Source organism: Penicillium crustosum, assembly GCF_028827405.1.
Source record: "Penicillium crustosum strain IBT 35664 chromosome Unknown utg000002l_segment0_segment0, whole genome shotgun sequence".
Taxonomy (NCBI): domain Eukaryota; kingdom Fungi; phylum Ascomycota; class Eurotiomycetes; order Eurotiales; family Aspergillaceae; genus Penicillium; species Penicillium crustosum.
The window spans coordinates 5,575,652-5,599,558 of record NW_026623123.1 but is presented as its reverse complement, the minus strand read 5'-3'; the positions used below and the strand labels follow the sequence as shown (position 1 = coordinate 5,599,558).

The following is a 23,907-nucleotide window of genomic DNA, read 5'->3' as shown; positions in this document are numbered from 1 at the left end:
AGAACAATGGTTTCTCCAGCAATCAGAGTCGCCCCCTCGGCGGCCAATCGCGCCCTGAACTTGCTACGCACAGTACAATACAGCCACCCACCTAACTGCCCATGCCACAAGAACCCCAACCACCACCATAACCACCAGCAGACCCCCTCTCTGCTAAACCATGTAAAGCGCCGCATGTCCACACCCGTGGACCGCTCGCGCGAGAAGGAGTATGCCTTCGAAATGGCTGCGTCTAGCATTCGCTTCGGACCCGGCGCGACCAAGGAGGTCGGAATGGACTTTACCAACCTTGGCGCGAAGCGTGTGTGCATTGTCACCGATTCCAATGTGGCCAAGCTTGATGCTATGAAGCAGGCTGTTGAGGGTCTTACCCGTGAGGGCATTGAGTTTACTATCTTTGACAAAGTTCGCACTGAGCCCAAGGATAGCTCGTAAGTCAACCCCAAGCTTCAAACATAGCTATTGTATAGGCACTAACATATTTTCGAATTAAGTATAAAAGAGGCTATCGCTTTCGCTAAGCCCTATAAGCCCGATGCCTTCCTAGCCGTCGGTACATCTCCCTTACCCCGACCCCTTGTTATACACAAACTAACACCAAAACAGGTGGCGGCTCCGTAATCGACACAGCCAAACTGATGAACCTATACACTGTCTTCCCCGAAGCAGACTTCCTCGACTTCGTCAACGCACCCTTGGGCAAAGGCCTCCCAGTAAACAGGCCCCTCCTCCCCCTCGTCGCCGTCCCAACAACAGCAGGCACAGGCTCTGAGACAACAGGCACCGCAATCTTCGACCTAGTCTCCAAGAAAGCCAAAACCGGCATTGCCCACCGAAACCTCAAACCAACCCTCGGAATCTGCGATCCGCTCAACACCCGCACCATGCCCTCAGCCGTGCACGCCGCCTCGGGCCTCGACGTCCTCTGCCACTCCCTCGAATCCTGGACCGCAATCCCATACAACGAGCGCACCCCACGCCCAACAAACCCCATCAACAGACCCGCTTACCAAGGCGCAAACCCCATCTCCGATATCTTCTCTCTCTCCGCCCTACGCTCAACAGTCAAGTACCTGCCGCGTGCAGTCCGCGATCCAAACGACCACGAGGCACAGTCGGAGATGTTGCTCGCTGCCACGCTTGCCGGCGTCGGCTTCGGAAACGCAGGTGTTCATCTCTGCCACGGTATGAGTTACCCCATCTCCAGTCAGAACCCGGGTTATAAACACGCGGGCTATGAGGTCGATCACCCTATTATCCCGCACGGTGTTTCTGTGGCTGTTACCGCGCCTGCTGTCTTCCGCTTTACCGCTGCGTCGAATCCTGATCGCCATCTTGCCGCAGCTGAGGCATTCGGCGTGGATATCTCCAATGTTAAGCGGGAGAGTGCGGGTGAGGTACTTGGGGAGGCGATTGCAAAGTTCCTTCTTACGCTTGGTGATCAGCCGCGTGGATTGAAGGATCTAGGATTCAAGGCTGCGGATTTGGAGGGGTTGGTTGAGGGGACTATTCCGCAGCAGCGGGTGCTTATGCTCGCACCGAATCTGAGTAAGGAGTTGGAGGCTGAGAGGGGTGAGTTGAGGAAGTTGCTTGAGGAGTCTTTGGACTATTAGGATGGTGATAGCATTTATTGAAGTGGTTCTTTTTTTTTTTTTTTTTTTTTTTGAAGTGTGATTGCATTTGAGAACTCAATACTTATATACGCTGAAATTATGCATCAAAATTGGATATCTGAGTGGTTGGTTCCTTTGTTCATATTGGGGAGAGAAGTAGGGTGTAATGTTGTGTGTAGTGCTGTGTGGTAGGGGGAGGTTCATCCTAGACCGGCTAGGAGCAGTTATATATATAGTCATCACATTTCATGTCAATACAAGAATCACCGTTGACTACGGCAATTCCAATATTTCAGGTGATGAACTGTCCATCTGTACCGAAGCACTCGATGGATCATCCGGGACGACCTTGGCGCCGAGGACACCCATCGACGACGCTATGCGATCCAACCAGATCACAGCACGGGGATCATGTGGATCAGATGTCCTAGATGGACCCTGTCCAAGCTCCGAGTGGATCCGAAAGGGGAGGGTGAAGCTCTTCGACGTCCCAGAAGAGGGTATGGAATATTCACTATCAACGCTTGGTGGCGTGACGACAGTCGAGTCTGGCGAATCGACAATAGTAAAGCGTAATCGGTCTTCGAGACGGTTGGAGAGCTGCTGGAGCGTCTCTAGCATATTTTCTGCTCCATTGAGGAGCAGCGATGGGCCGGTGTCCGGGAAGATTTCTGGTACGGGGCCGATAAAGGATCCGGGTCGCTGAACGATACCTTGCTCGCGCTGACTGTGCGCGTTGATACAGCACCGGAGCTCGGCGGCGAGCGAGCGCAGCCGACGGGAAGTGTCATGTATGCGCTCGATGAGATTTGTGATTAAAGTTGAGTCTGGCTCGGTCGGCATTGAAAGCAGATCCCGGGCCTCGCTGATATGCCGCGGGCATTTGGCGATTTCCATGAAAGCCAGGTCTGATATTTCTCCGTATGCAGACCAGTCACCGGACTTCTGGCAGTCTTCCGTCCTGACCTTTGCCGCGTAGGATTGCCATTCTTCTTGGTCTAGAAAGCAGGGTTTGCCCTCATAAACTGCGGTGGCGACGAGGAAGCCGCGGAATGCAATCCAGCACCATTTTCCGAACCCGGTCCCGTGCGCTTCTGGGCCTCGGCTTATCATCAGCCGCTTGACGCCATCAGAGTGCACAACCCAGGCGTCGGGCGTGGTCTGCGCATACATCTCAAAGACACTGAGAATGATGGATGTGCATAGCATGTTGTCAGACTTTGCATGTTTGGCTTTCGGGATGGCCCGGATAACTTCACGCAGCGATTTCGAGTACATTTGTCGACTTGCTTGGAGGAGAGCTTTATCTTGAGTCAAGTGTGCTAGATAGACAGAGCTCAAGCAGCAAATCGCGTAGTCGAGGTAAGGATCGCTGCCGAAATTCATGACGATAAATTCGGCGAACCCGGGCGCATTGCCAGACCGGAACCGATTATGATAATAGAGGGTCGGGAACGACGTGTTGATGAAGTCGAGGAATAATTGTGGTTGTGCGGCACGGAACGACTTGCGCACTAGGGACGGCGACACTTTTTCATCCCAGCCACCCAAGGAGGAGTGTCGTTTTATGAGGGCAATCGCGTTGCCGCGCACCACGTCTGCAGCGGTAGTGGAGTCATCGCGTGCGGGGGGCGATCGATCAGTTCGGGTTGACGATGTAGCGGACGCAGTTGGGCCAGCCGATGCGCCTCTCCCCTTCCGTCGGGTGTTGGAGCGGTGTCGCCGAGCGAGGTTGGGGCCTTCGTCTTGGAAACGGAAGGTTCGCCTGTAGCCCGGACAGGCACGGCCATATTTCCGACACTGGCTGCACTCCGGAACTGCCTCGTCGCACTGGGGACTTTATTAGCCCAATAGCTCGATGTTATGCTTGGGTACATATTTACCTTGATCCGTCGCTCGCGACACAGGGCACAGCCTGTACTATGCGGAACTCCCACCATGGTGTGTCAAGACCGATAAGATGTCATCACGGGGGCAGATGAGAGGTTAATGTGGTTTATGTTCCCATTTTTCGGCTTCGAGTTTCATGAAGCTGAATCGAGACGAGTGAAGCCAAGTTAAATTGAGTAGAGTTGATTTGAAGGGGGAAATTGAGAGAGGCTGTCAGCCCTAGGAGATTCCAAGATTGTTTTCATGGGCGAGAATATTTTGCCAAGCAAAACGTCCAAATTAGCGGGGAACAACCGTTTTAGAGATCGACTCTAATCGATAGGATCCCGTACGGAGTAGTTGTGCTCGATTCTAAAAGAGGATAAAAGAGAGTCATTTACAACAAAGAGTTTGAATGAGATGAATTGACCTAATTAACTCAACATGCCCAGGTGTAAGTGAAGATGGGATTGACCTTAGATAACCCACCCAACTGGTAGAACCTCGGAATAATTCCCAACATTCTGCCCCTATTTATAAATTGCCACCCTGGAGGTCAATTAAAACTATACAGTATCTCTCGCTTAGGGTAAAACCTTGTACTCTAGACTCATTGTCAGTGACCATTCGCCTGCCGGTAGTCTCGCAATAATTGCTGTGTCACTCTCAGCGTGGATTAAGAATACCACGGTGGCAACAGGCTTCCTACTAATACTTGGCGTAACCACGTGGACGATGTATTCCGTCCACCGGTATTATGAGCTCGCACTACCAATGAATATTGAGAAACTGTGGTGCAAGTTTTCATTCAGCAAGGGAATTATGATGCTACCTTGAAGTTGTAAGCCTCGCCGATACCTTTCGTTAGGCATGTGAGGCTTTCGTCTAGGGCTGCGCCCACTTGGATCAATCCGGGTGAAGGCGTATCTCTGGGATTGATATTGCTTTTCTAGTTGACCACACAGTCGAATGAGGTTTTAGATGGCATCCGAGTCTCTTGTCACCCGACAATTGTTGATCTTCCAGAGAGCTCCCCCCCCACATTCCTAGAAACAGTGCCTGCCCAGCGGAAAGCAATTAAAAACAAGGGTATAATTGAAATGGAGATAATTTGACCCTAAACAAACGGCATTGATGTCTTGGACAATATGGTAAATGAGGGCGTAGGTATGACGGGAGGATCTGCGTAGAGGATAGACATGAAGTCCAATGGGATTGACTTGGCATACTCAGATTGAGAGTCCATAGTCCCCGGGGTACCCTGTAGAAGGCTTCTCTCCAATCATGGTGGTTGTACCCCGCGTTCTGTGCAGGTGTACATATCTCCCAAGGTCGTATAGATGATGATTGGACAAAGGGGGAAGAAATCCGAGGGCGCGCCTGCCGCGGGGAGTAATACAATGCCTTAAAAACCGGACTTGTCTCTGTCTTCCCCCTCAATTGAAACAATTGAATCATGCCTCTTCTAACAGCTTCTCGTCCCAAGGCCCTTGTGCCAGAAAAGCTATCGCCAGATGGACTGGCTCTTCTGCGCAGCTCGCTGGATGTCCACGAGCGAAAAGGTCTCAGTGCTGATGAATTACTCCAGATAATCCCCGACTACGATGCCCTTCTCGTTCGATCTGAGACCAAAGTCACTGCCACTGTGCTGCGAGCTGCAAAGAACCTAAAGGTGGTAGCGCGCGCTGGGGTTGGGGTTGACAACGTTGGTAAGTTTGAATATTGTGGTTCGCCAGGGTGCATGATTGACTGGTGTATAGATGTCGTGGAAGCTACGAAGCTTGGAATTGTGGTCGTTAACTCACCTTCGGGGAATATTGGCGCAGCAGCTGAGCATACAATTGCATTGATGATGGCCATGGCAAGGAAAATCCCCGAGAGCTGTGCTAGTCTCAAAGATGGGAAATGGGAACGAAGTAAATTCGTCGGCGTCGAAGTCAAGGGGAAGACATTATCAATTATTGGTCTAGGAAAAGGTAAACCATTCCTTAATTGACTTGTTTGGGAACATGGTTTGACCCTATAATGTACTAGTGGGATTGACAGTAGCACGACTGGCCAAGGGTTTGGGTATGAATGTGAATGCTCTCGATCCATATGCATCCCCAGCGGTTGCAGCGTCGGCTTCGGTCACCCTTGTATCTTCGCTCCCGGACCTGCTCTCATCTGCTGACTTCCTTACGATTCATACACCTCTCATTGCCTCAACCCGGGGAATGATTGCGGAAGCCGAACTGGCACAGCTGAAGCCAGGTGCTCGGGTGTTGAATGTAGCACGGGGAGGAACATTTGATGAGGATGCGCTCCTCGCGGCACTGGAGTCAGGTCATCTTGCCGGTGCTGCCATTGATGTGTTCACTTCAGAGCCTCCTGCTCCTGATTCATCTGCAGCACGACTAATCGCCCACCCACGAGCTGTTGTTACACCGCACCTTGGTGCCTCCACAGTAGAGGCACAAGAAAATGTGTCAGTTGATGTGTGCGAGCAGGTGCTTGAAATCTTACAAGGATCGTTGCCACGGAGCGCTGTCAATGCCCCTCTCATCCTACCCGAGGAATACAAGAAGTTACAGCCATTTGTACGCCTGGTTGAAAAGCTGGGCAGCCTGTATACCCAGCACTATGCAGCTTCTCCTGGCGGCGCAATGGGTAGAAACACTTTTGATCTGATCTATCAAGGTGAGTTGGCTAGCATCAATAACACAAAGCCGCTCTTCGCCGCTTTGATCAAGGGTCTTCTTGCTCCTATTAGCAGCACAGAGGAACTCAACATTAATATTGTCAACGCTGAGCTGGTGGCTCGCGAACGTGGTATCTTTGTCTCAGAGCAGCACTCCCGTGACCCGTCCGACCACTCGTCCTATTCGTCGCTAGTCACTCTTGTTGCACGTCCACCTTCTCGGGCATCGTCCCGCGCCCCAGCTTCCGGCGACAACTCCACTGGATCAATTCCAGATCAACCCCAGCGAATTATTTCTGGCACCTGCTCTGGTGATCAGCCACTTATAACTCGCCTGGGTCGATTTGAAGCCTCTTTTGAACCAGAGGGTAACTTGTTGATTTGTGAGAACTACGATTCACCGGGGAAGATTGGTGTTGTGGGTAATATTCTTGGTCAAGAGGGTGTCAACATCAATTTCATGGCTGTTGCTCCTGTTTCAACCAAGCTGGCTATCAATGAAAGCTCAAAGAAGTCTCTTGTCGTAGATGAAGGCTTTCAAGAACTAGTTGCAAAGAGTCAATCATTGAAGGAAGCCCTGATGATCCTCGGCACTGACAGAGGAGTTCCTGCTCATGTTACTGCTGCTTTGACTGAGGAAGCCGGTATCTTGAGTGCGTGCGCTGTCACCCTTTGATTATATGTGCATTGATCATTGGTGAATGTTGTGCGGATACTCGGATACTCGAAGGGATGGGGGAATTGCTTTCGGTTATAATTCCTCAACGCCTTTGGGACTGTCTTTCAACCATGGCAGATCCTTTTCTATCTATCTCTCACTTTCATTTATACATCCCCGGCGAACAGATGCGCATATATAACCTTGGGATGATCTTCTGCCTAAGCCCGGAACTTGGTTGATGATGAAGGTCGACGTCAGGATTGAGCTGAATCATTAGTTAAGACTAAATGAAATGTTTTCCCGTTACATCTCTCAAGGTCCTTTCATCTCTGAAGATATTCAAAATGAAATATTCCCCAAGCATCTTTCCACCGAAAAATCAATGGCCTAAGAAGATGCCTCCCCAAATAGCATACTTCGTGTTTACGACCGTTCCGACCACAGACGGAATTTGCTTTGCGCTGACTTGTAGATTCTTGCTTGCCTTTTACCTCTTTCTTCTTAAGAGACGAGGAAGAACTATTATACCTGTGACACCCCAGTCGATGTTCCCAAGTTAAAAAGGAAAGAGCGAAAGAGGCCATACTATGTAAGTTTATAAGGAAAGTGCAGTCTCGGTTGATCTCTCTTATTCCATCTTCTGTATAAACATCTCTTCCCTCAATTCGTTCTCTCAATTCTTCCACTCCTCAACCTCTTTTATCTTTCAATTCTTTCTTTACCTTCTCCTAAGGTTTTCTAGGGTATTTGTACCCCCTCCCATTACTTCTTCACTTTCTCGATTCTTCCTTCTTACACATCTCCCGTTATCACTTTTCTCTCACTTATACCTTCCTATCCTTTACCTGCATATATCTATCGAGATATTCATACCCCTTTCCTCGGTTTTTCTATCCCCCTAATCCCCTTTCCCGGATACTCTTCTTCTCAAGTCTATAGATTTCAAGATCTCCTATTTCATATCTTTTTTATTTTTTATTTTTTTTACCTTGCGTTAACCTTTCCCTCACTTCATCTTGCATCGCTCTGTCAGTCACACAGACTTCAACGGTAATTATACCTGAACTATTCGCTGATTCAAACTTTGCAGTAATGGCTATATGGCCCGCACCGACGACCAGATGCAGTCTCTTCACGCCCCCATCACCGCGCTTATCAACGAAAACGCCTACTGCCAACGCTTAGATTACCGATGACCTTCGAATCAAGGAAGCATACGACCAGCTCGAGAGTGAGCGGGAAGGCTTGCTAACAGCCGGCGAGCCCGGTATGACAGACTGGAGGCCGATGCAGACTACCTTGCGAGGGGTAAATAGGCCCTTAAGGATGATCATATGGAGCTGAAGGAAGTAGCGGACTACCTTGCCCACGAAGGCGAGAAATCCCAACAGGGGATACAACAGCTGAAGGACGACAACCGAGGCTTGCTGGAGAACAACACGGAGCCGCTTTGTCAGACAGTGGTATCCAACCTCGACCTCCAGCGAGGGAAAAGGTGGGAAACCTTACCACTGACAAACGGTTGTTAGAACAGCGGGCAGAAGAATTGGAGTACTTGGAGATGGCGCTCATGAGCCATTGCTTCGAAGAGCCGTTACTTTGATTAGTTTTAGTCCATACCCAAAGAAGCTCTTTGCCCCGCAATTCTGTTTATTTGCGAACTGTGACCTGCCAGTTCTTCAATGAAAAGAGTGCATTTGATTTCAAGAAACTAAGTACAGCGAAGGGAAAGAGAAGAAGTAAAGGATTGGTCGAGAGCAGAGCTCTTGTGGGGAGGATGGGCTCAGGGCCCTCGAAGTCGAAACGCGGAGAAAAATCAAGTCCGTCTAAGCGTTTGTGGCTGCAGGCTTGGCTAAGGGTTAATTAGAAAGCTTATGCAATTATCCGAGGTGTTGAGGTACCTAAGTAATCTCTGAATCTTCATTTTTGTATTTTTTCATATTTTCAAGTCGACGGTACAATTTCCCGAGGTTAATATTTGCGATAAGCACGAGCATTTCTTGAGTAAATACGCTGTGTCGTGCTGCGGAATTATATACGTAGATTGGTCACCTGGAACTCGCGATAAGACATAGCGATCTATTACAGAGTTTCCTTCCAAGGTTATGTTGATATTATTCTACGATAAACAATAGTACGTTCTGGGTAACCACACCGATCTCGGCCTGTTATCATCGCAGGAATGATATCCTAGTCAAATGCGTGATATAGTTGACATAGGATTGGTAATTTTGTGAAGCGCGTAGGGTCACATCGCACGAGTTGTATCCTAGTTAATTACGTAATATTTTGCTCATGTGTTATCGCAAGAATAGTGCAATACCTGGCAATACCTCAAGCCTGGAATTAAATGTGAATATCAGGTCCGCAGTGCCAAGATCATCTGTATGGGCCGGTCCGAGCCTGTGCTTGGGTGGAGAAAGTGGGGACCAAATCGCGAAGTCTGGGCAGGTTCTAAGGTTGTCGTAAGGTCACGCACTGTACTCTTTACTATATCAACTTTCCTTTGAGAATATTATTGTAACAAATCATTTGAAAATCTTGTTCTCTACAGTTTAGCTAGGAGCTAGGCTACGATATAGACTATTTTAATTCAATTTTGTCCTTTTGATTAACTAGCTTACTCAGGCCAAAAGTCTTAGGGGTCTTAATACTGAGATTGTAGATCGCATACCCGTATATATCGCTCACTGATCAATTACCTTCACGTTTGCTGTGGGTGACAATCAATCCCGAGGTTTACCGTACAGACGATCCAAATCGTTGATTCGCCGTCGGTTTGTAGGCTGTATTAGCATAAAGCGCGCCATCGCCAGACTTGATGTTTCACCTAGGCGGCCTCTGTATGCAAAATTCAAAGCGTCCATACCCCAACCTTGCTTACTTTATCGTCTCTCTGTGAATTTTACATCCGTCCGCTAACAGAGTCGCTCAATCTTCGAGGTTCAGATACTGCATCAATTCTTGCTTCCAAGTCACAACATTCGCAGTTAGCTCGCTATCGTTCTGGGAAGGTCAAAAGAGAGGTATCACAAAGAACATACGCTATAAATATGGGGGATGCCATGAAGGAAGCGCTTCGTTCCGGCTCTGTTGAATTCATCTTAGACACAATGCTGAAACCGCTATTGGACGACCGATCGTGCCGAGTGATCAACTTGCCCAATCAACTGGAGATTCTTTTGATCCATGATCCAGATACTGATAAATCTGCTGCAGCCATGGATGTCAACGTTGGTAGCTTTAGCGATCCGGATGATCTGCCGGGAACCGCGCACGCGGTAGAACATTTTTGTTTTATGGGCACGAAGAAGGTGAGCGACCGGTATGGACAGATTGAAAATCCAATAGTGTATCCAAGAAACAAATACCAACAATTCTCCGCTCAGTATCCAAGAGAGAACGAATATACTACCTATTTATCTAAATATGGTGGTGATTCCAACGCTTACACGGCCTCGATATCGACCAATTTATTACTTCGAACTATCTGCGAGTTTGACCTTTAATAGTCCGGGCTCGTGCGAAATGCGAAGACCCGGAGATTATTCGAGGGTGGTTTAATCTTGTTCAAAAAACAGTCATTCAATTTGGGATCGACCCTGATGATGTTTATAACTTTGATGAGACTGGTTTCGCGATGGACTTGACAGCAACGGCTAAGGTTATTACCAGAAGAGATTTATACGGTCGGTGAGCACTTTCACAACCTAGAAATCGAGAGTGGGTGACTGCAATTGAGTGTATAAATGCTTCGGGGTGGGCCCTCCCTCCGTGTATTATCTTTAAAGGCAAAGTCTTTATTGAATTATGGTTTGACGGCCTTCCGGATGATTGGCGCTTCGAAGTTAGTCCTAGCGGCTGGACCTCTGATGAAATTGGACTTCGTTGGCTTGAAAAGCTCTTTATTCCTAGTACTTCTTTACGAACGAAGGGGAGATATCGACTTTTAATACTTGATGGATATGGAAGTTATTTAACTCCAAAATTCGATGAAATTTGTGAGCGAAATAAGGTTATACCAATTTATATACCGCTACACTCCTCTTATCTTTTACAACCTCTTGATATCGGCTGTTTTGCGGTATTAAAAGGATTATATAGTCGGATAGTTGAGATGAAGATACGGAACGGGATCAATTATATCGATAAACTTGACCTCCTTGAAGTATACCTAGAAGTACGAATTGAAGCCTTTAGATCGGAGATTATTAAAAATAGCTTCGGGGCAGCTGGTTTAGTACCTTTTATACCCGATCGAGTGATCTTAAAGCTAAATATTCGTCTTCGAACTCCAATCCCTACTCTAAGCCGAGGGAGCGAATCAAGCTAGAATTTTATACTAAAAATACTAGCTACAGAGAAAGAACTACGTCGGCAGGCTTTATAAATCAAAGCTTTACTTCGAATAAGATCTCGAAGTCTACCTAGCCCGTCAGATCGTGTATTAAACCAGCTTGTAAAAGGCTTCCGTCTTACAATGCAAAGTGCAATGTTACTTGCGAAAGAAAACAAAGAATTACGCGCTGAGAACGAGAAAAAGAAGCAAAAGAGGATCCTATCTTTAAGGCATATAGATCACAAAGGGGATCTTTTAGTTTAGGAGGTTCATAAGCTACGTTCGGAGCCATTTGAGACCCAAGTAGCGTATATAAATACCTATCGTGAGCAGGTTGAGCAGGGTTTACAACCACCTGTACGGGCCGGGCGAGCATGTGGAATATGCAGATTGCCAGGTCATAGAAGAGAGACATGTCCAGATAGAGAAATCAGCTAGTTGAATTACATTAATGGCATTGTGGGTGAGATAAATGCACTTAAATTTAATGGTTTAGTGGTGGTGGACCACTGGCTTACATGAACCACTCGCTTACCGAATACGTTATACAATCCGCTTATTGTACATATTTTTCCTTGGATAGTAGGGTGTACCATAAGCGGGCTTTGACTGTACTAGTAACCGAGTAATATAACCTTGGTGTGTACCCTTTCAGTCTAACGGCATTGTTGCTCTGCAATTCTTACTCTTGAAATTCTCATGAAACTTCCAACAATCTGGCCAACTCTTTTTGTTTCTTCATCAGCTATGCCCGATTCCAATTTATTCAGCAACACTGGCCTCCCGGAAAGATTTGTCTTGACGAAACTTCAAGTCCCCGGAGAGCTTGATGATGCGCAATTGACAGAATATTTTCAACCATTGCTTCACACCCCTGGCCACAATCGCTCTATGTGGGGAATGATTCAAGATAAACCCAAAACTGCTCTACTAGCGACTTGTAAGTACCGCTCGGGAATTCTAAAGATAAAGATACTGACGTGCTCATGAATTCTCAGTGTGGGAGACAACCGATGCAATAAAATATTTTCAAGACTCTCCCTCAGCCCAGCTTCTCTGGGAAACTTTGGCAGCAAAGAACATTATGATCTTTAGCTCCCACGAAACCCCTTATGTTGGGAATTGGTTTGAGGTCTTGGATTCTTCATTCATTCAATTATTCTGGGTCTACTTCCAGGCTCCTGTACCCGACGCTCAGAGGACTGAAATTTCAAAGCTGAGAGGCCTTCGTCCGCCAGCCTCGGGCTTCAGCGTACCGAGACATCATAGGCCTCAGACAGAAATTCCGATCAAGGCATGGGCGACCCGGCCAGAAAGCAATGCGACTCAGTTGATGCTGTGGCCACACTTTTGGCGGAACTCGGAAAAATCCGAGTGGAGGCACGGATTGACAGAGGTGTTATTTGGCAGTACAATTATAGGCAAGCGGTCCAGAATTGACGATTTCAATGCTAAGCTACAAGAGGTAGGCTCAGTGAAATGGACAGAAGACTTTTGCTCTTTCCGGAGGATACGTGCTTAACATAATTTTTCGGGCTTTATGAAAAACGTTTATCTAAAATCATTCTAGTCTAACATTTCAGTGGCAAAAATGTCTTTCTTTTCTCGTCCCGCTTGCTTGATATATTGCACGCCTGATCATACCGAGCTTTCACTAAACTCTGTCCCACGATCCTTTTCACTCAATTATAGCTGAAGGAGCTCACCTGCACCAGAATGGAAACTCTACCTCTGGTTTGTCCAAGTCCACTGAGTCTGCTGGAAGTACCAATATCCAACACCGAACCACAGATACGTGGCAATTTATATGATAATACTATACGTGTTTACTTGATTCCTGGGGAGAAAAGCAAATAGGGCCAAATATATGGCTTGTTATAATATATTGTGGCTATACGTAAATCACATTACGTAGCTTTCGATACCATGCTAAGAGACTCATCATTAGATACGCGCCTCTAATTGTTATTTCACGGGAGATATGGGGGGATATATAACGTCAAGACTGAGATTCCAATACTGTCCTACGTATGATAACTTCGTTATACATAAGAGAAAGAGTTGCCATTTCAAATGCCTTATTTCAGGCACAAAGCTCCGCCTTTGTCTAACGAACTACCTAGATTTTCGTAGTAGATAGAACAGAGGCGCGTTAAAATACACCAACTTGGAGGAGTCAGTTCATTATATACAAAAAGAGTACGAAAGAAGTACTTGCAGTCAAAATCAAAGACCTAGTCACTTAAGATCAGTATCTTATAGCTCCTTTGATAAATAGAATAGCTCCTCTGATGAATAGACAACGGCGCTAGAAGGAAATGCCATTCTCACAAAATTGCTGATCCGATCTCTGAGCCGGAGGCTGCTCAGATCTGCTCAGTGAGTAAAAGCGGCGAAAGGGTAAGCACTAACCCGGGAAAGGAAGCCAAAAATCGTCAAAGGAAATCCAGTACGTAGGTCTAACCGTCCTTTACTATGCTTCAAGATGTCTACTCACTTGCTTGCGGTGAAGCATTTGTCGTCTTTCGCGAGAAACACCTGATATGAGAAACAGGAGGCGTCTTTCGCTAATCTATTAGGTCTTGAATCCGTAGAACAGTAGATATCATCTAAGTGCACTGTAATGAAAAGGTAATGGGTATGCAACTACCTAGGTACCTGGGTACAATGAGATGATAACAAGGGCAAAGTATAACCACGAAATGCAAAATATAATGTAGGAAAGGACGTAAGCGCCAGGGTATAGATGATCAAAACATAGAACTCCGCTTTTTTTCCAGCTTGGTAGCAGTATTTTCCTCCTTGTTGCGCCGGAACCCAAAGAAACCGCTTTTTTTCGGCTGAACTTGAGATGTCGGCCTTGATGCCGCTGGGAGAGCACCACTGCTGGTAGGGTGGAACCCAACGGTAGACTGCGGTCGGGGTTGCGGGCGTAGTTGTTGTGGTCGGGACTGCATGAGATGGGTGGAGGATTGGGCTCGGGGATCCATGCGGCCCGGTGCGTGGAGATATGGGCCATTCGAGACCGGTGCGCCGTGTGGGTATTGTTGGCGGGGATGATGGGATGGACGACCCATAGGCTGTGAAGAAAGTTGGACTGAGGATTGAGAGTATTGGTGAGAGTAAGGTTGAGGGGGTCCGGTATGTCGGGGTGGAAGGTAGGGCCTAGACGAGGGAGCTGGAGTATGACGTTGCTTTCGTGCTTGCTCTTCTTCTTTCCCGTATAACTTCTGCAGGCGTTTGGTCTCTTTTTCGACTTCTGCCTCCCGCCGACGTCGTGCTTTTTGTTCTGCGGCGAGAACCTCCTGGCTTCGTCGTTCCTCTTCCTGTCTTGCGAGTTCATCCTGTCGCCTCCTCTCTTGTGGGGCCGGAGATGAGGCGTTCGGGATGCTAAGCCGAGGCGGGGATGGCCTTCCGCTCATTGCCACGCTAAGAGGTCGGGCCTGTGGGTTCTTCCGATCGGACCTGGGATCGCTCGTTGGTGTGGTCGGCGCCGCAATTGCAGTTGATCCTGCTACTGGCTTGCGAGCTGGGTTAGGTCCAGTGGGGGTAATGTGAAAGGCCTCCTTGGCAGGCCCAAAGAAAATATCTCGAATCGCAACGGCTGCCAAGAGCAGGACGACCTCCAACCCCTTCGCATCTTCCATCTCGAGTCGGTAGAGATTGGGCTCATAGAGAGTAAGCTCCTTCAGCCCTTGAAACAGAGCAATAGTAATATCTGGCTCGCGGCTCTTTGTGCGCGTGTCGGGAATTGTTGAAGTTTTACCGTGCAACAGACAAGTCAAATCCTTTGACAGCTTCCCATCCTTGCGCCAACTGAACCTCAACTTCGGAGTAACATCTGCGATAGAAGGATCGATCTGAGTTTGGTCTAGCGCTGAAGCTGACGGAACCCGGAATGTGTTTTGCGGCATCTCAAATTCCCACCGAGCTGGTTTGTTCCACGTTTTGGTATGATATTTCACAGTGATTTCTTGGTCGGGGTTGTAGAGCTGGATGTTGAACTCGGTAGGGAGGATGGGTTCTGGGGGTGGTACAGCGCCACCATTTGCCCGTATTGCTTCTGCCGACATACTCGGTTGTGTCCAATCTGGAGCCACGGCTACCTCGCCGTAGACAACGTCTGTCACATAAGGGTCATACAACGCGACTCCGTAGCGGTTTTGTGATGTTGGGGAGGCGGGGTCGAGCGCGCGCAAGGAATAGGAAGGTTCGGGGTCGTTTCCATGTTGGCTATGGTATATGGTGCTGATCTGAGGTTGTTTTGAGTTGTTCTTGAGAAAGAATGCTGTCCTGTAGTCAGTATGAGAATCTCGAAGGCAGGGGATGACGTAGCTTGCGCTAAGAGAGGTTTCCTCCTTACAACGTACTGGGTAAATTTTCATCGATCATCTTGTCATCTGGAGTGTGTAAAACTCAGCAAGAGACCCGGGTTATGTGAAGGAGTTATATCCAGAGCTCACCCGCGGCAGTGAAGTCTGCGCCACGGAACTTCGGTGATCGGCGCCTAAAAATAGCAGGCCGATCCCCGCTGATTCGTACGTCAATTGAAGGCACCAGCATTTAAAGTATTTTAGTTATCTACTCCGTATGTAGATCAGACTATGGAGTATACGGGGAAAATATAGGCATCGGCATTCTATGCATGACATTCCTGAAACCTAACTGCCTACGAGCTTATGAATGCCTATGTACGATCCTAATCGAAAGATTAAATTGACATGCTATTTACATGCTATCCTCACAAAAAAACATTGTATACCTGCCATATTTCTCAAATACCGCAATTTAATTGTTAATCAATGCTGTCATTAGTCCAATTGTGGCGGCTTTCCATGGAATTTGTGACAAAGCAAGCGCGTCCTTTAAAGATAATGTCTATATCGTCAATTCGATTAGCGCCGAGTCTGACTTCAGAGGAAGGAAGGGCTTATATGGGCACTTAGTCATAGCTTTATCAGGCAGTGTTCGTATTAACGCATCGAGGTGTGGACCGTGTGGCTTCTAAATTCCACGTTAGTACTGAGGGTCAAGAGAATGACTCAGCTATGACTGGCCTTGAACCCCGTTGAAATAATCCTTGAATATTCGGTCAATAAACAACCACTATGATTGAATTAGCACGAATACATAAAGCAAGTAATATAATCGGTTAGCTTGCACGATAATTGAGCTGGTCACAGGAAGCGTTCTTGGATGTCTATATGACACAAGTTAGTCACGACGGGGTTATAAGAGGAATCACTTAACTGTTTGATAGATATAACATAGCCAGTATTAGAAAGGAATCTGTAAACGACTTAGCCGCCAGCTGTTCAATTAATCAAGCTAGTCCCGATGGTCTATTGGCATATGACTACCTGTAAAATCCAAATTAGTCATAATGGGGTTCCAGGGAATAACCTAGCTGTTTGAAAGGGAAAAAAAAAGAAAACTATGAGCATTTTATTGGACAAGAATCAAGTCCTATATAGATGTGTTAGTATGGAATCCAAATCAAAGGGGGTGGGGAGTAGTAAATGGTAAATCTAGCTCTCTATACGGCTGGTCACTGACCACAGTATATTGTGACCTATTGGCAAGATGTATCTATAAAATTCCGATCAGTGACGTAAGGGCAGAGAATAACTTAGCTGCTTGGTAGGGGAACTATAAGGTCGACGGGCCTATGCTTCGTTGGTACTGAATTCGCATTTTCAAGAAGGGTAATAAAGAACCTGACCAATCTGTTATCAGTATCTGAGTCGTTATTCGGGGAATATCTTCCAAGGGGACCTAATTCAGTCTGTTAGTATGTCTCTGTACATTTGGAATGACCTACCGGGTGGATATATGATATGTAGAACGGTATACTCGAAAGGCTTTGGACGATGTATGTGCGGTAATCTCTGAGTCTCGTTAGTAAAAGAGGTATAGGGGCGAGGGAAAGGGTTATCAAAGGACTTAACCATAGACAGGTAATAAAGGATGTTCGGACCGATACTCGTCGTCGTCGAATGCCACGGTGCCCTAGTTTGCTATGTTATATGTTAGTGATAATCGTCTAGTTAAAAGGCCGCCCACCCGTGATATGTCCATACGTAGGTAGATATGGTAGCGTGATATATAAACCTTCCTAGATAGAAATTTCAGTGTATATCCTGGAAGCCCACTGAATGGGAAAGGTACTCAGCCAATAATTCGCAGTCCATTTGTAGTAGGTAGAAGACAGGTGCTGAGCTAGCTGTCTTGAGCTGGAATGCTCCTGATGATGGGATTAAAAGCGAGGGGCCCGAAAGCCATTATATAGACAATTATATCCAAGACAAAGCGTAGCCAAGCTCATAGTTGTTCTCCACAAATCTTTTGTCGGCATGCTTGTCGAGACTATGGCGGACTGTTTTATTGTGTTTTTGAGGCCGAAGAAGGTCATTGTTCACCCGAAGATAAAGAAGATTTACGAGGAGTAAAAGACTCAACAATGAAGGCCTTCATATAATCCATGTTCATCGGTTTCGTGCCTATTGTTTGCTGAAACAGCCACCGAGGGCTAAAATAGCCCAAGGGGCTCAAGTACCAAGGGAAGTAAAAGAAATCAACAGGCAATGGAACAAAGAGCCTTGCTTAAAGGTCCACGGAATTATTTTTTGGTTTATGTCATATCTATGTATATACTGGTTCTATCTCTGTAAACCGTCGCAATCTGCGACAACCGAAAAGTACAATAGCAATGTCCATCAAAATCACACTTTTGTTCACTGTCCAGTTCATACACGGACTCCGTTGACCTCCTCACCTCCAGTGACCTTGGCCGCCTCCCGATCAGCAGTGCTCATCTGCAATCCCTGGTCATCCCAGCCCTGGGTGCCTTTCTTATACAGCGTCTTCTGTTCTTCCCGGCTAGGCATAGGCCCAGTCTTACCCCGGCGCTTCCGTGAGTCAATTGTCTCCTCAAGTGAGGCATTATCACCATCCAGTGCGTATCCCTCCAAATCGTCTGTGTGGATTTCCTCACTGAAAGTGAAAGTACGGTACTCGGTGTTGGACCAGCCGGTACCTGCGAGAATGAAAAATGGCGTTAGTGGTATGATCCCCTACAATCATAGCATCGTATTACATACCCTGGTACTGGCTGCTGTCTTCCCAGTCTTCAGTGAAATAGTGCAAGAACCCGCCGTGCGTGACCATGACAATTTCCTTCTCTGGGCGGGCTTTCAGCCAGCGACGGGCTGCACGAGCGCGTTCCTTGAGGGCTTTGTTGGTTGGGGCGTAACGACCGGATACCTTTTTGAGGGATAAATGTGAGTACACCACGTGCTGAACACTGCCGAGGCAATCCCCAAACAGCAGGAAGGAGAGAAACATACCTTGTTGTTCCACCCCTCTTGCACGAGATCTAGATCAACTCCTGTCTTGAACTCTTCCTTCAGAACAGAAGGTTCGCTGCCAGTATCACAGGGAACATCTGAGGTCTCCTGGATGTCAGGCAGGGCAATAATCTTCAAGTCTGGCTTTGACTCGAAGACGGGGGCAAAGCTCTCGAGCGCAGTATAGAGGGTGCGACGAAGGGGCGAGGCAGTCACCAGGTCGATGTTGGCATGGCGGGGGAAGTTCTCGCGGAGCGTTTTGCATTGCTCGTGGCCGAGGTCAGTGAGGAGGGGGTCTTGGATGACGTGGTTGGCGGTGCAAACGTTGTGCAGGCCCTGTGATTATCTATTAGTTCGACTGAGCAGTGAAGAGTCATGTTTCAAGGTTGCGAATGAATTGTCGAGGCTCAAGGAGTCGGGCTGCGATCATTGTCACGAAATGTACATACTTGGGCGTGGCGGACACAGTGGATAATTGGGGCCATATTCGATGTTTGAGAGGGTATCGGGAGTAAGCTGGTGGATTTCACGTTAGAAACTTGCAGGAGTTGCAGATATTGAAGATGTCGAAAGTGCTTATCGCAGGACGTGGGGGTGATAGCGGTGGAGGGCTTCCAAGGTTGGGCCAAGGGCACGGACACGGGCAAATCGGGGTGCCTTACAGAGTATATTTGACCCCAAAAGAATTTCTGATATAATTAAGAGATATATATGTGAGAAATGAAGATATATAATTAAGGGAAGTGAATGTTAAGAGTCATACAACACCACCGGACCTCAGAAGTCCGATTTGGTCCTATAAATTTGCGGAGCGCCACATCGTCAAGCGAACCACAGCTCTGCATTGGAGTCCGATGGTGATCTATAAATTGTGATTTGTCTATCTTAATGAGGGATCCTTTCTAGATGCCCAGAAGGCCAAGTACTTCATGAGAATATGTTATATGCGCCATATGGGATAGAATCCCAACACCACATCAGTGAATTATAGAACAAATGGGTATGTATAGGTAAACAATGGAATCTGACAACCTTTTATGCAACACCGAATCCTTGGGCGTTTTCGAGAGCCTTGTCAAGCTTTTGCGCCAAGGCCTCCTTTGACGAGTACTCTGGAAGAAGTAAACGTCCGAAACACGTTAAGCTGGTAGGAAGACGCTAGAAGAACAATTAGTACGACAATCTATATTATGTAGGTTATGGGAAATGGTAGAACTTACCAAATCTCCGACGCCATTTTTCTGGATCACAAACATAATGCTTGATATCCCATTGACGGGTACTCTGTCACTAGCAGTGACGAATTCGAGTAACTGGGACCTCTTTTCATTGGGGTAGTCTTGAATAATATCCCAGAAGTCACGAATGACACGATGATCAGGACCAAATCCTCCCTCATACCGGGTATGGTTCTCGAGCTCTTCTACGTCAATTGTTTGAATACCCTCTACCACGGTTTTCAGCGCTTCCGGGGAGAAGATGGACAGAGCTGATCGGTCCAGGCACGTGTTGAACCCCCTCTGGAAAGCTTCAAATTGTGGTCGAATGGATTTGTCTGTGAGCCAGAAGATGTAATCCTTGACAAACTGATGTCGATTTTTGTTGGTCACAAGAGCGGCCTCTTCAGCCGGAGGTAGAGGGGACTGGAGTGATATGGACTCAGACACTGACTTGGCGGTCGCGCCTGGCGCGGGCCCACAGGATGTGACATCGGTAGCCTCCTCGACTTCCATGGAGGTTGGTGATCTCAATACCGCAGGGTCGCAGTAAGCTGGCACATCCATCCAGGCGCTGGAGCCCGCGATAGGAGCCGGAGCAGTGATTTTGACTTTGCTAGCAAGAGGCCACGCCGCATCACGGTTAACCTTTTGCATATCAATTGTCTCTATACTTCCAAAGGCCTCGAAGCTGAACTCGTAAGTTCGTGTAAAAATATCCCCGACATCGCCATCTTTCCATGCCAATAATGTGTCGAGACCTTGGCTAAGCTCCGGCCATCCATCTCTGATATGGTCCAGATATTTCACCTTCAGGCCCAGCATCTTGCGATAGAAAGCGGTGGGAAGATTCACGGGGAGGGTTAAGCCGTTGTAAATTGCAATAGACATCAACAGGCCGATAAGTTCGAACTTGTAGAGAGGTTCCAATGAGCACGGTTGGAACCAAGACATGCGGTGTCGAGTATCAACTGTGAACATGCCATAGGATGGGTCAAAGGCTTGACCCATTAGCAAGCGGAAGAACTCTTGTTGAACACCACCATGGTCAAGCCCTTCTTCTCCTTCATCCATGCCCATTTGCACCTTTAAGGGTCGCATCAGTTCTCGCTTTTCACGCCGCCATAATTGGCTCAGGGCATCAGAGAGGATATTGTCTCGGCGGACAACGAGAACAAGGTATGTGGACATGGATGTTTTTAAGCGGGTGAGGAGTCGAGGGTCCTCGGAGATTTGAATGGCCCCGAAGGCAGTCTGAGTGACATGTCTCGTGGTGGTCATAGCAGCCTCATAGGACTTGGTCATGGCAGAATAGTTCAAAGCACGGAAGTAGATCACGAGAGAGGACGGAGGGAAAAGGAAGGAATACGATAGCAGGTGCATGGTTCGGTTGTTTGGGAGGGCCTCAACCCATGCCACGGGCATATCCAATGGGTCCAGCCGCTCGGTGAGAAGAGGTGTGTAAAAGTCTTCGGGTAAAAGACCTAAGCGGTTTCGTTCCTTGTACATTGAGGCTAGAATCTGAATTGCACCACCGGTAGGGCTGCTACGGGCCATCTCGGGGTTGCCGTCCCATTCACGCAGGAAAAGAGTCCGAAGCCACTCAACAATGAGGCAGGCTGGGCTAATGGACTCAGTGGGCTCATCACTGCCAGCAGTATGAGAGATGTGGTGCTCACTAAGGTAGTCAACCACGCGGTCCAGCACGCTGAGCCTGCGCTGTTTTGGTGGGTCTAGGCTGTACACTTGGCGGGCCTTGGAGATTTCATGGTATGCCAGTCGCGCAGTAAGAGCCCGCACGAGGCGATTAATGAGGCGGAGACCTAACTCATGCTCGAATCTGTCCGTCACCTCGATGGCTTGCTGGGCATTCTTGGAAGGCAGTTTGCGCATGTCCGACAGTGAAGCTACAGACCCAGCGGCACGCATCCGGACCACCGTCCTCCAAGTCCCCAAGTCAATATTAGGCACAAAGCTGACCAAAGTGAACAAGGCAATCGTGGCAATATAGGCGGCATCGGGATCCGACAAATGATCTTCGCTGAGAGATTCAGATATTCGTCGGGGAATGACTGGAGGGGCTGCAGATCCTGTCATGGTCGAACTGCGGGATGATCGGCGGGATGGCCGTCCGGAAGAGGGGAATCCCAGCGGAGGAACAAAGAGCTTGTCCAGAGAGCTCCAGAGGCTATGTAGCGCAATGTCCCACGGGCAAATCGTAAACAGGCGCTGCAGTGATAAACGCAGACGGGAGACATCAAGGCGACTGGAAGTAGCACCAACCATGTCCGTTGACTCACTACTAAAGGAGCGCAAAATCTGATTGGGGCTGCTGAACACAAAAAATATACTTTGAGCAACGAACGGAAATACTTCACGCTGACGGAGAGTTGCAAAACGCCAATCCGGCTGCTCAAAGCTGCCAGTGCATTGCATGAGATCAAGTTCTTCCTCCCAGCAATCAGCATCTTCCGCAGATTCAATCATGACCTGTGACAGACTATCGATGATCTCAGGGGTAAGATGAGTGATCGTCTGAGCCAGTGGGATCGTGTCCAGCGAGTTTTCGACAATAACTTGCTCTGTATTGCGCTCGCTAGGAGGTTGGGTAACAGAAGGAGGGAGAGGGCGAGGAGGAGGCGGGGGCTCTGTGCTCCTCGTATTATTGATAGGAGATGCCTCATCCAGCAGCTTCTGGCTATCCCAGGAGACACGTCGTTGACTTTTGCGGCGTTCCTCCAGGGAAACCGAATCGACATCCCCAATTCTTCCGCGGTGCTTTTGTGGACGGTGCTTTAACGCTGGTGGTGAGGGCAAGCTGACAAACTCATCAGAAGCCACTGGGGGCTTCTTGTTAAATTCTGGTTTCCTTTTATCATCAAGGCTTGCACGCGGAGTATGGCGCCAATGATCGACCTCGGAGACTGATAGTCGTTTGACATGCTGGTTCTGAAACTTGAGCTCGACCGTGGAGGGTTGGGATGCCGATGTTCGTGACGAAGGAGTACGAGGTTGAGAACCGGGATGAGTTGCAAATGTGGAACTGCCTGAAATTTTGGCATCTCTGCCTGGAACTTTGTCGGCATGGTAGTGGTGCTTCACATGAGTAGACGGATGGTTTGCGGCTTCCGGTGCAGGTGATTTGGGCTTTGGACCCAGTGTGTCCGGGGCACGGCGAAGGGGAAGCCATTCGACCATACGAAGGGAGATTGTATCAAAAAGGTTCTGTGTAAAAGACTTGGGGTCTTTTAGTTGTTGCTCCGCGGTATGGTCGAGGTCTCGAATATAGCTTCTACCGGTACGGATTTGGGGCGAAGAATCCCCTTCTTTAACTTCCGACACGGCCGATCTATTTTGCACAGGGCTGGATAGGTCATAGGGCGAGTGGTCTTCATCGTACCGATCCGGTTTTGGCGACCTGTTAGCCGCTGCTGTCTGTGCTTCAAGTGTACGGGTACGGCGCAAGGAAATCCGATGGTAATCTTCCGCTGTCAATTGCGGTGGCGGCTTAGGCACGTTCAAACATAGACCGGTCTCCGGGTCATCCAAGCTGGCGAGGTAGCATGCCAGAGTCCTCGCACTAAGTTCTGTGTATCGACGATATGGACCTTCACTGAGTCTTCGGCGATGACTAGCACATGTAGAAGTTTGACATCCGGGATCATCGCATCCGTGGAGCAGTTGAGCTTTGTACCTATTCCGCCAAAGCAATTAGTGTCATGTGGAGTTGGGAGGTCGAGGCCCAGCGTTTAGAGTTCCCACCCACCTGCGCACTAAGCCGTTGAATTTCCGTCTTCGGTCATCGCGATACCGTGGTAACACTCTTGAGGGATCCGATATCTCAATAGTATTCTGTATGAGCGCATCCGGTGCGTTTGGTGGGAGCTTTGACCGGTAACTGTGAGTTCGCCCGTGGCCGGGGGATCGCGCGATGTCTTGGTCGTCGATGGAACCTCCGCGGAGCCTTGTCATTTTCAACAGAATAGCATATCTGAGAGTGTGGGAATAGCTGTATGTGAGGGTGAGCGCTAGTTGTTTGCTCGTCTCCACGCGTTGAATAAATGCAACCAAGACGGTCCACCTAGCTTAATGATAACGTAGTAAGATTATGATGCCTCAGGCAAAGTATATCCACTCTTGTGATCGGAGGTGACGGAAGTCAAATAGTCCGGCGGACCTTGG

General features: G+C 48.2%; 9 protein-coding genes across 9 annotated transcripts; 5 read left to right on the top strand and 4 right to left on the bottom strand.

Moving 5' to 3' along the window:
• Positions 1 to 6: 6 nt before the first annotated feature.
• Positions 7 to 1,613, top strand: N7487_005623 (hydroxyacid-oxoacid transhydrogenase; the record flags this gene model as incomplete). The annotated part of the gene is made up of 3 exons (XM_056873370.1): positions 7 to 431; positions 495 to 553; positions 607 to 1,613. The coding sequence occupies 3 exons, from the start codon at positions 7 to 9 to the stop codon at positions 1,611 to 1,613; spliced, it is 1,491 nt and encodes a 496-aa protein (XP_056731090.1).
• Positions 1,614 to 1,886: 273 nt separating this feature from the next.
• Positions 1,887 to 3,553, bottom strand: N7487_005622 (Zn(II)2Cys6 transcription factor; the record flags this gene model as incomplete). The annotated part of the gene is made up of 2 exons (XM_056873369.1): positions 1,887 to 3,443; positions 3,497 to 3,553. The coding sequence occupies 2 exons, from the start codon at positions 3,551 to 3,553 to the stop codon at positions 1,887 to 1,889; spliced, it is 1,614 nt and encodes a 537-aa protein (XP_056731089.1).
• Positions 3,554 to 4,938: 1,385 nt separating this feature from the next.
• Positions 4,939 to 6,838, top strand: N7487_005621 (uncharacterized protein; the record flags this gene model as incomplete). The annotated part of the gene is made up of 3 exons (XM_056873368.1): positions 4,939 to 5,191; positions 5,243 to 5,458; positions 5,517 to 6,838. The coding sequence occupies 3 exons, from the start codon at positions 4,939 to 4,941 to the stop codon at positions 6,836 to 6,838; spliced, it is 1,791 nt and encodes a 596-aa protein (XP_056731088.1).
• A 1,319-nt stretch (positions 6,839 to 8,157) lies between these two features.
• On the top strand, positions 8,158 to 8,352 carry N7487_005620 (uncharacterized protein; the record flags this gene model as incomplete). The annotated part of the gene is made up of 1 exon (XM_056873367.1): positions 8,158 to 8,352. The coding sequence occupies one exon, from the start codon at positions 8,158 to 8,160 to the stop codon at positions 8,350 to 8,352; it is 195 nt and encodes a 64-aa protein (XP_056731087.1).
• Positions 8,353 to 9,876: 1,524 nt separating this feature from the next.
• Positions 9,877 to 10,250, top strand: N7487_005619 (uncharacterized protein; the record flags this gene model as incomplete). The annotated part of the gene is made up of 2 exons (XM_056873366.1): positions 9,877 to 10,148; positions 10,175 to 10,250. The coding sequence occupies 2 exons, from the start codon at positions 9,877 to 9,879 to the stop codon at positions 10,248 to 10,250; spliced, it is 348 nt and encodes a 115-aa protein (XP_056731086.1).
• Positions 10,251 to 11,909: 1,659 nt separating this feature from the next.
• On the top strand, positions 11,910 to 12,684 carry N7487_005618 (uncharacterized protein; the record flags this gene model as incomplete). The annotated part of the gene is made up of 2 exons (XM_056873365.1): positions 11,910 to 12,102; positions 12,161 to 12,684. 2 exons carry the CDS (start codon positions 11,910 to 11,912, stop codon positions 12,682 to 12,684), a joined length of 717 nt encoding a protein of 238 aa, XP_056731085.1.
• Positions 12,685 to 13,912: 1,228 nt separating this feature from the next.
• On the bottom strand, positions 13,913 to 15,554 carry N7487_005617 (uncharacterized protein; the record flags this gene model as incomplete). Its single annotated transcript, XM_056873364.1, has 2 exons — positions 13,913 to 15,450; positions 15,533 to 15,554. 2 exons carry the CDS (start codon positions 15,552 to 15,554, stop codon positions 13,913 to 13,915), a joined length of 1,560 nt encoding a protein of 519 aa, XP_056731084.1.
• A 2,354-nt stretch (positions 15,555 to 17,908) lies between these two features.
• Positions 17,909 to 18,993, bottom strand: N7487_005616 (uncharacterized protein; the record flags this gene model as incomplete). The annotated part of the gene is made up of 4 exons (XM_056873363.1): positions 17,909 to 18,198; positions 18,263 to 18,425; positions 18,509 to 18,844; positions 18,958 to 18,993. The coding sequence occupies 4 exons, from the start codon at positions 18,991 to 18,993 to the stop codon at positions 17,909 to 17,911; spliced, it is 825 nt and encodes a 274-aa protein (XP_056731083.1).
• Positions 18,994 to 19,490: 497 nt separating this feature from the next.
• On the bottom strand, positions 19,491 to 23,836 carry N7487_005615 (HECT domain protein). The gene is made up of 3 exons (XM_056873362.1): positions 23,492 to 23,836; positions 19,729 to 23,419; positions 19,491 to 19,666 (listed from the first exon to the last, which is right to left on the bottom strand). Exons 1-3 carry the CDS (start codon positions 23,695 to 23,697, stop codon positions 19,544 to 19,546), a joined length of 4,020 nt encoding a protein of 1,339 aa, XP_056731082.1. The 5' UTR covers positions 23,698 to 23,836; the 3' UTR covers positions 19,491 to 19,543.
• Positions 23,837 to 23,907: the final 71 nt, after the last annotated feature.

Coding starts and splice junctions, on each gene's coding strand:
- N7487_005615 (XM_056873362.1), bottom strand. CDS start 23,697: ATGACAAGGCTCCGCGGAGGTTCCATCGACGACCAAGACATCGCGCGA. Junction 23,420..23,491: donor TTCAACGGCTTAGTGCGCAG/GTGGGTGGGAAC, acceptor TTGGCGGAATAG/GTACAAAGCTCAACTGCTCC. Junction 19,667..19,728: donor AAAATGGCGTCGGAGATTTG/GTAAGTTCTACC, acceptor TTGTTCTTCTAG/CGTCTTCCTACCAGCTTAAC.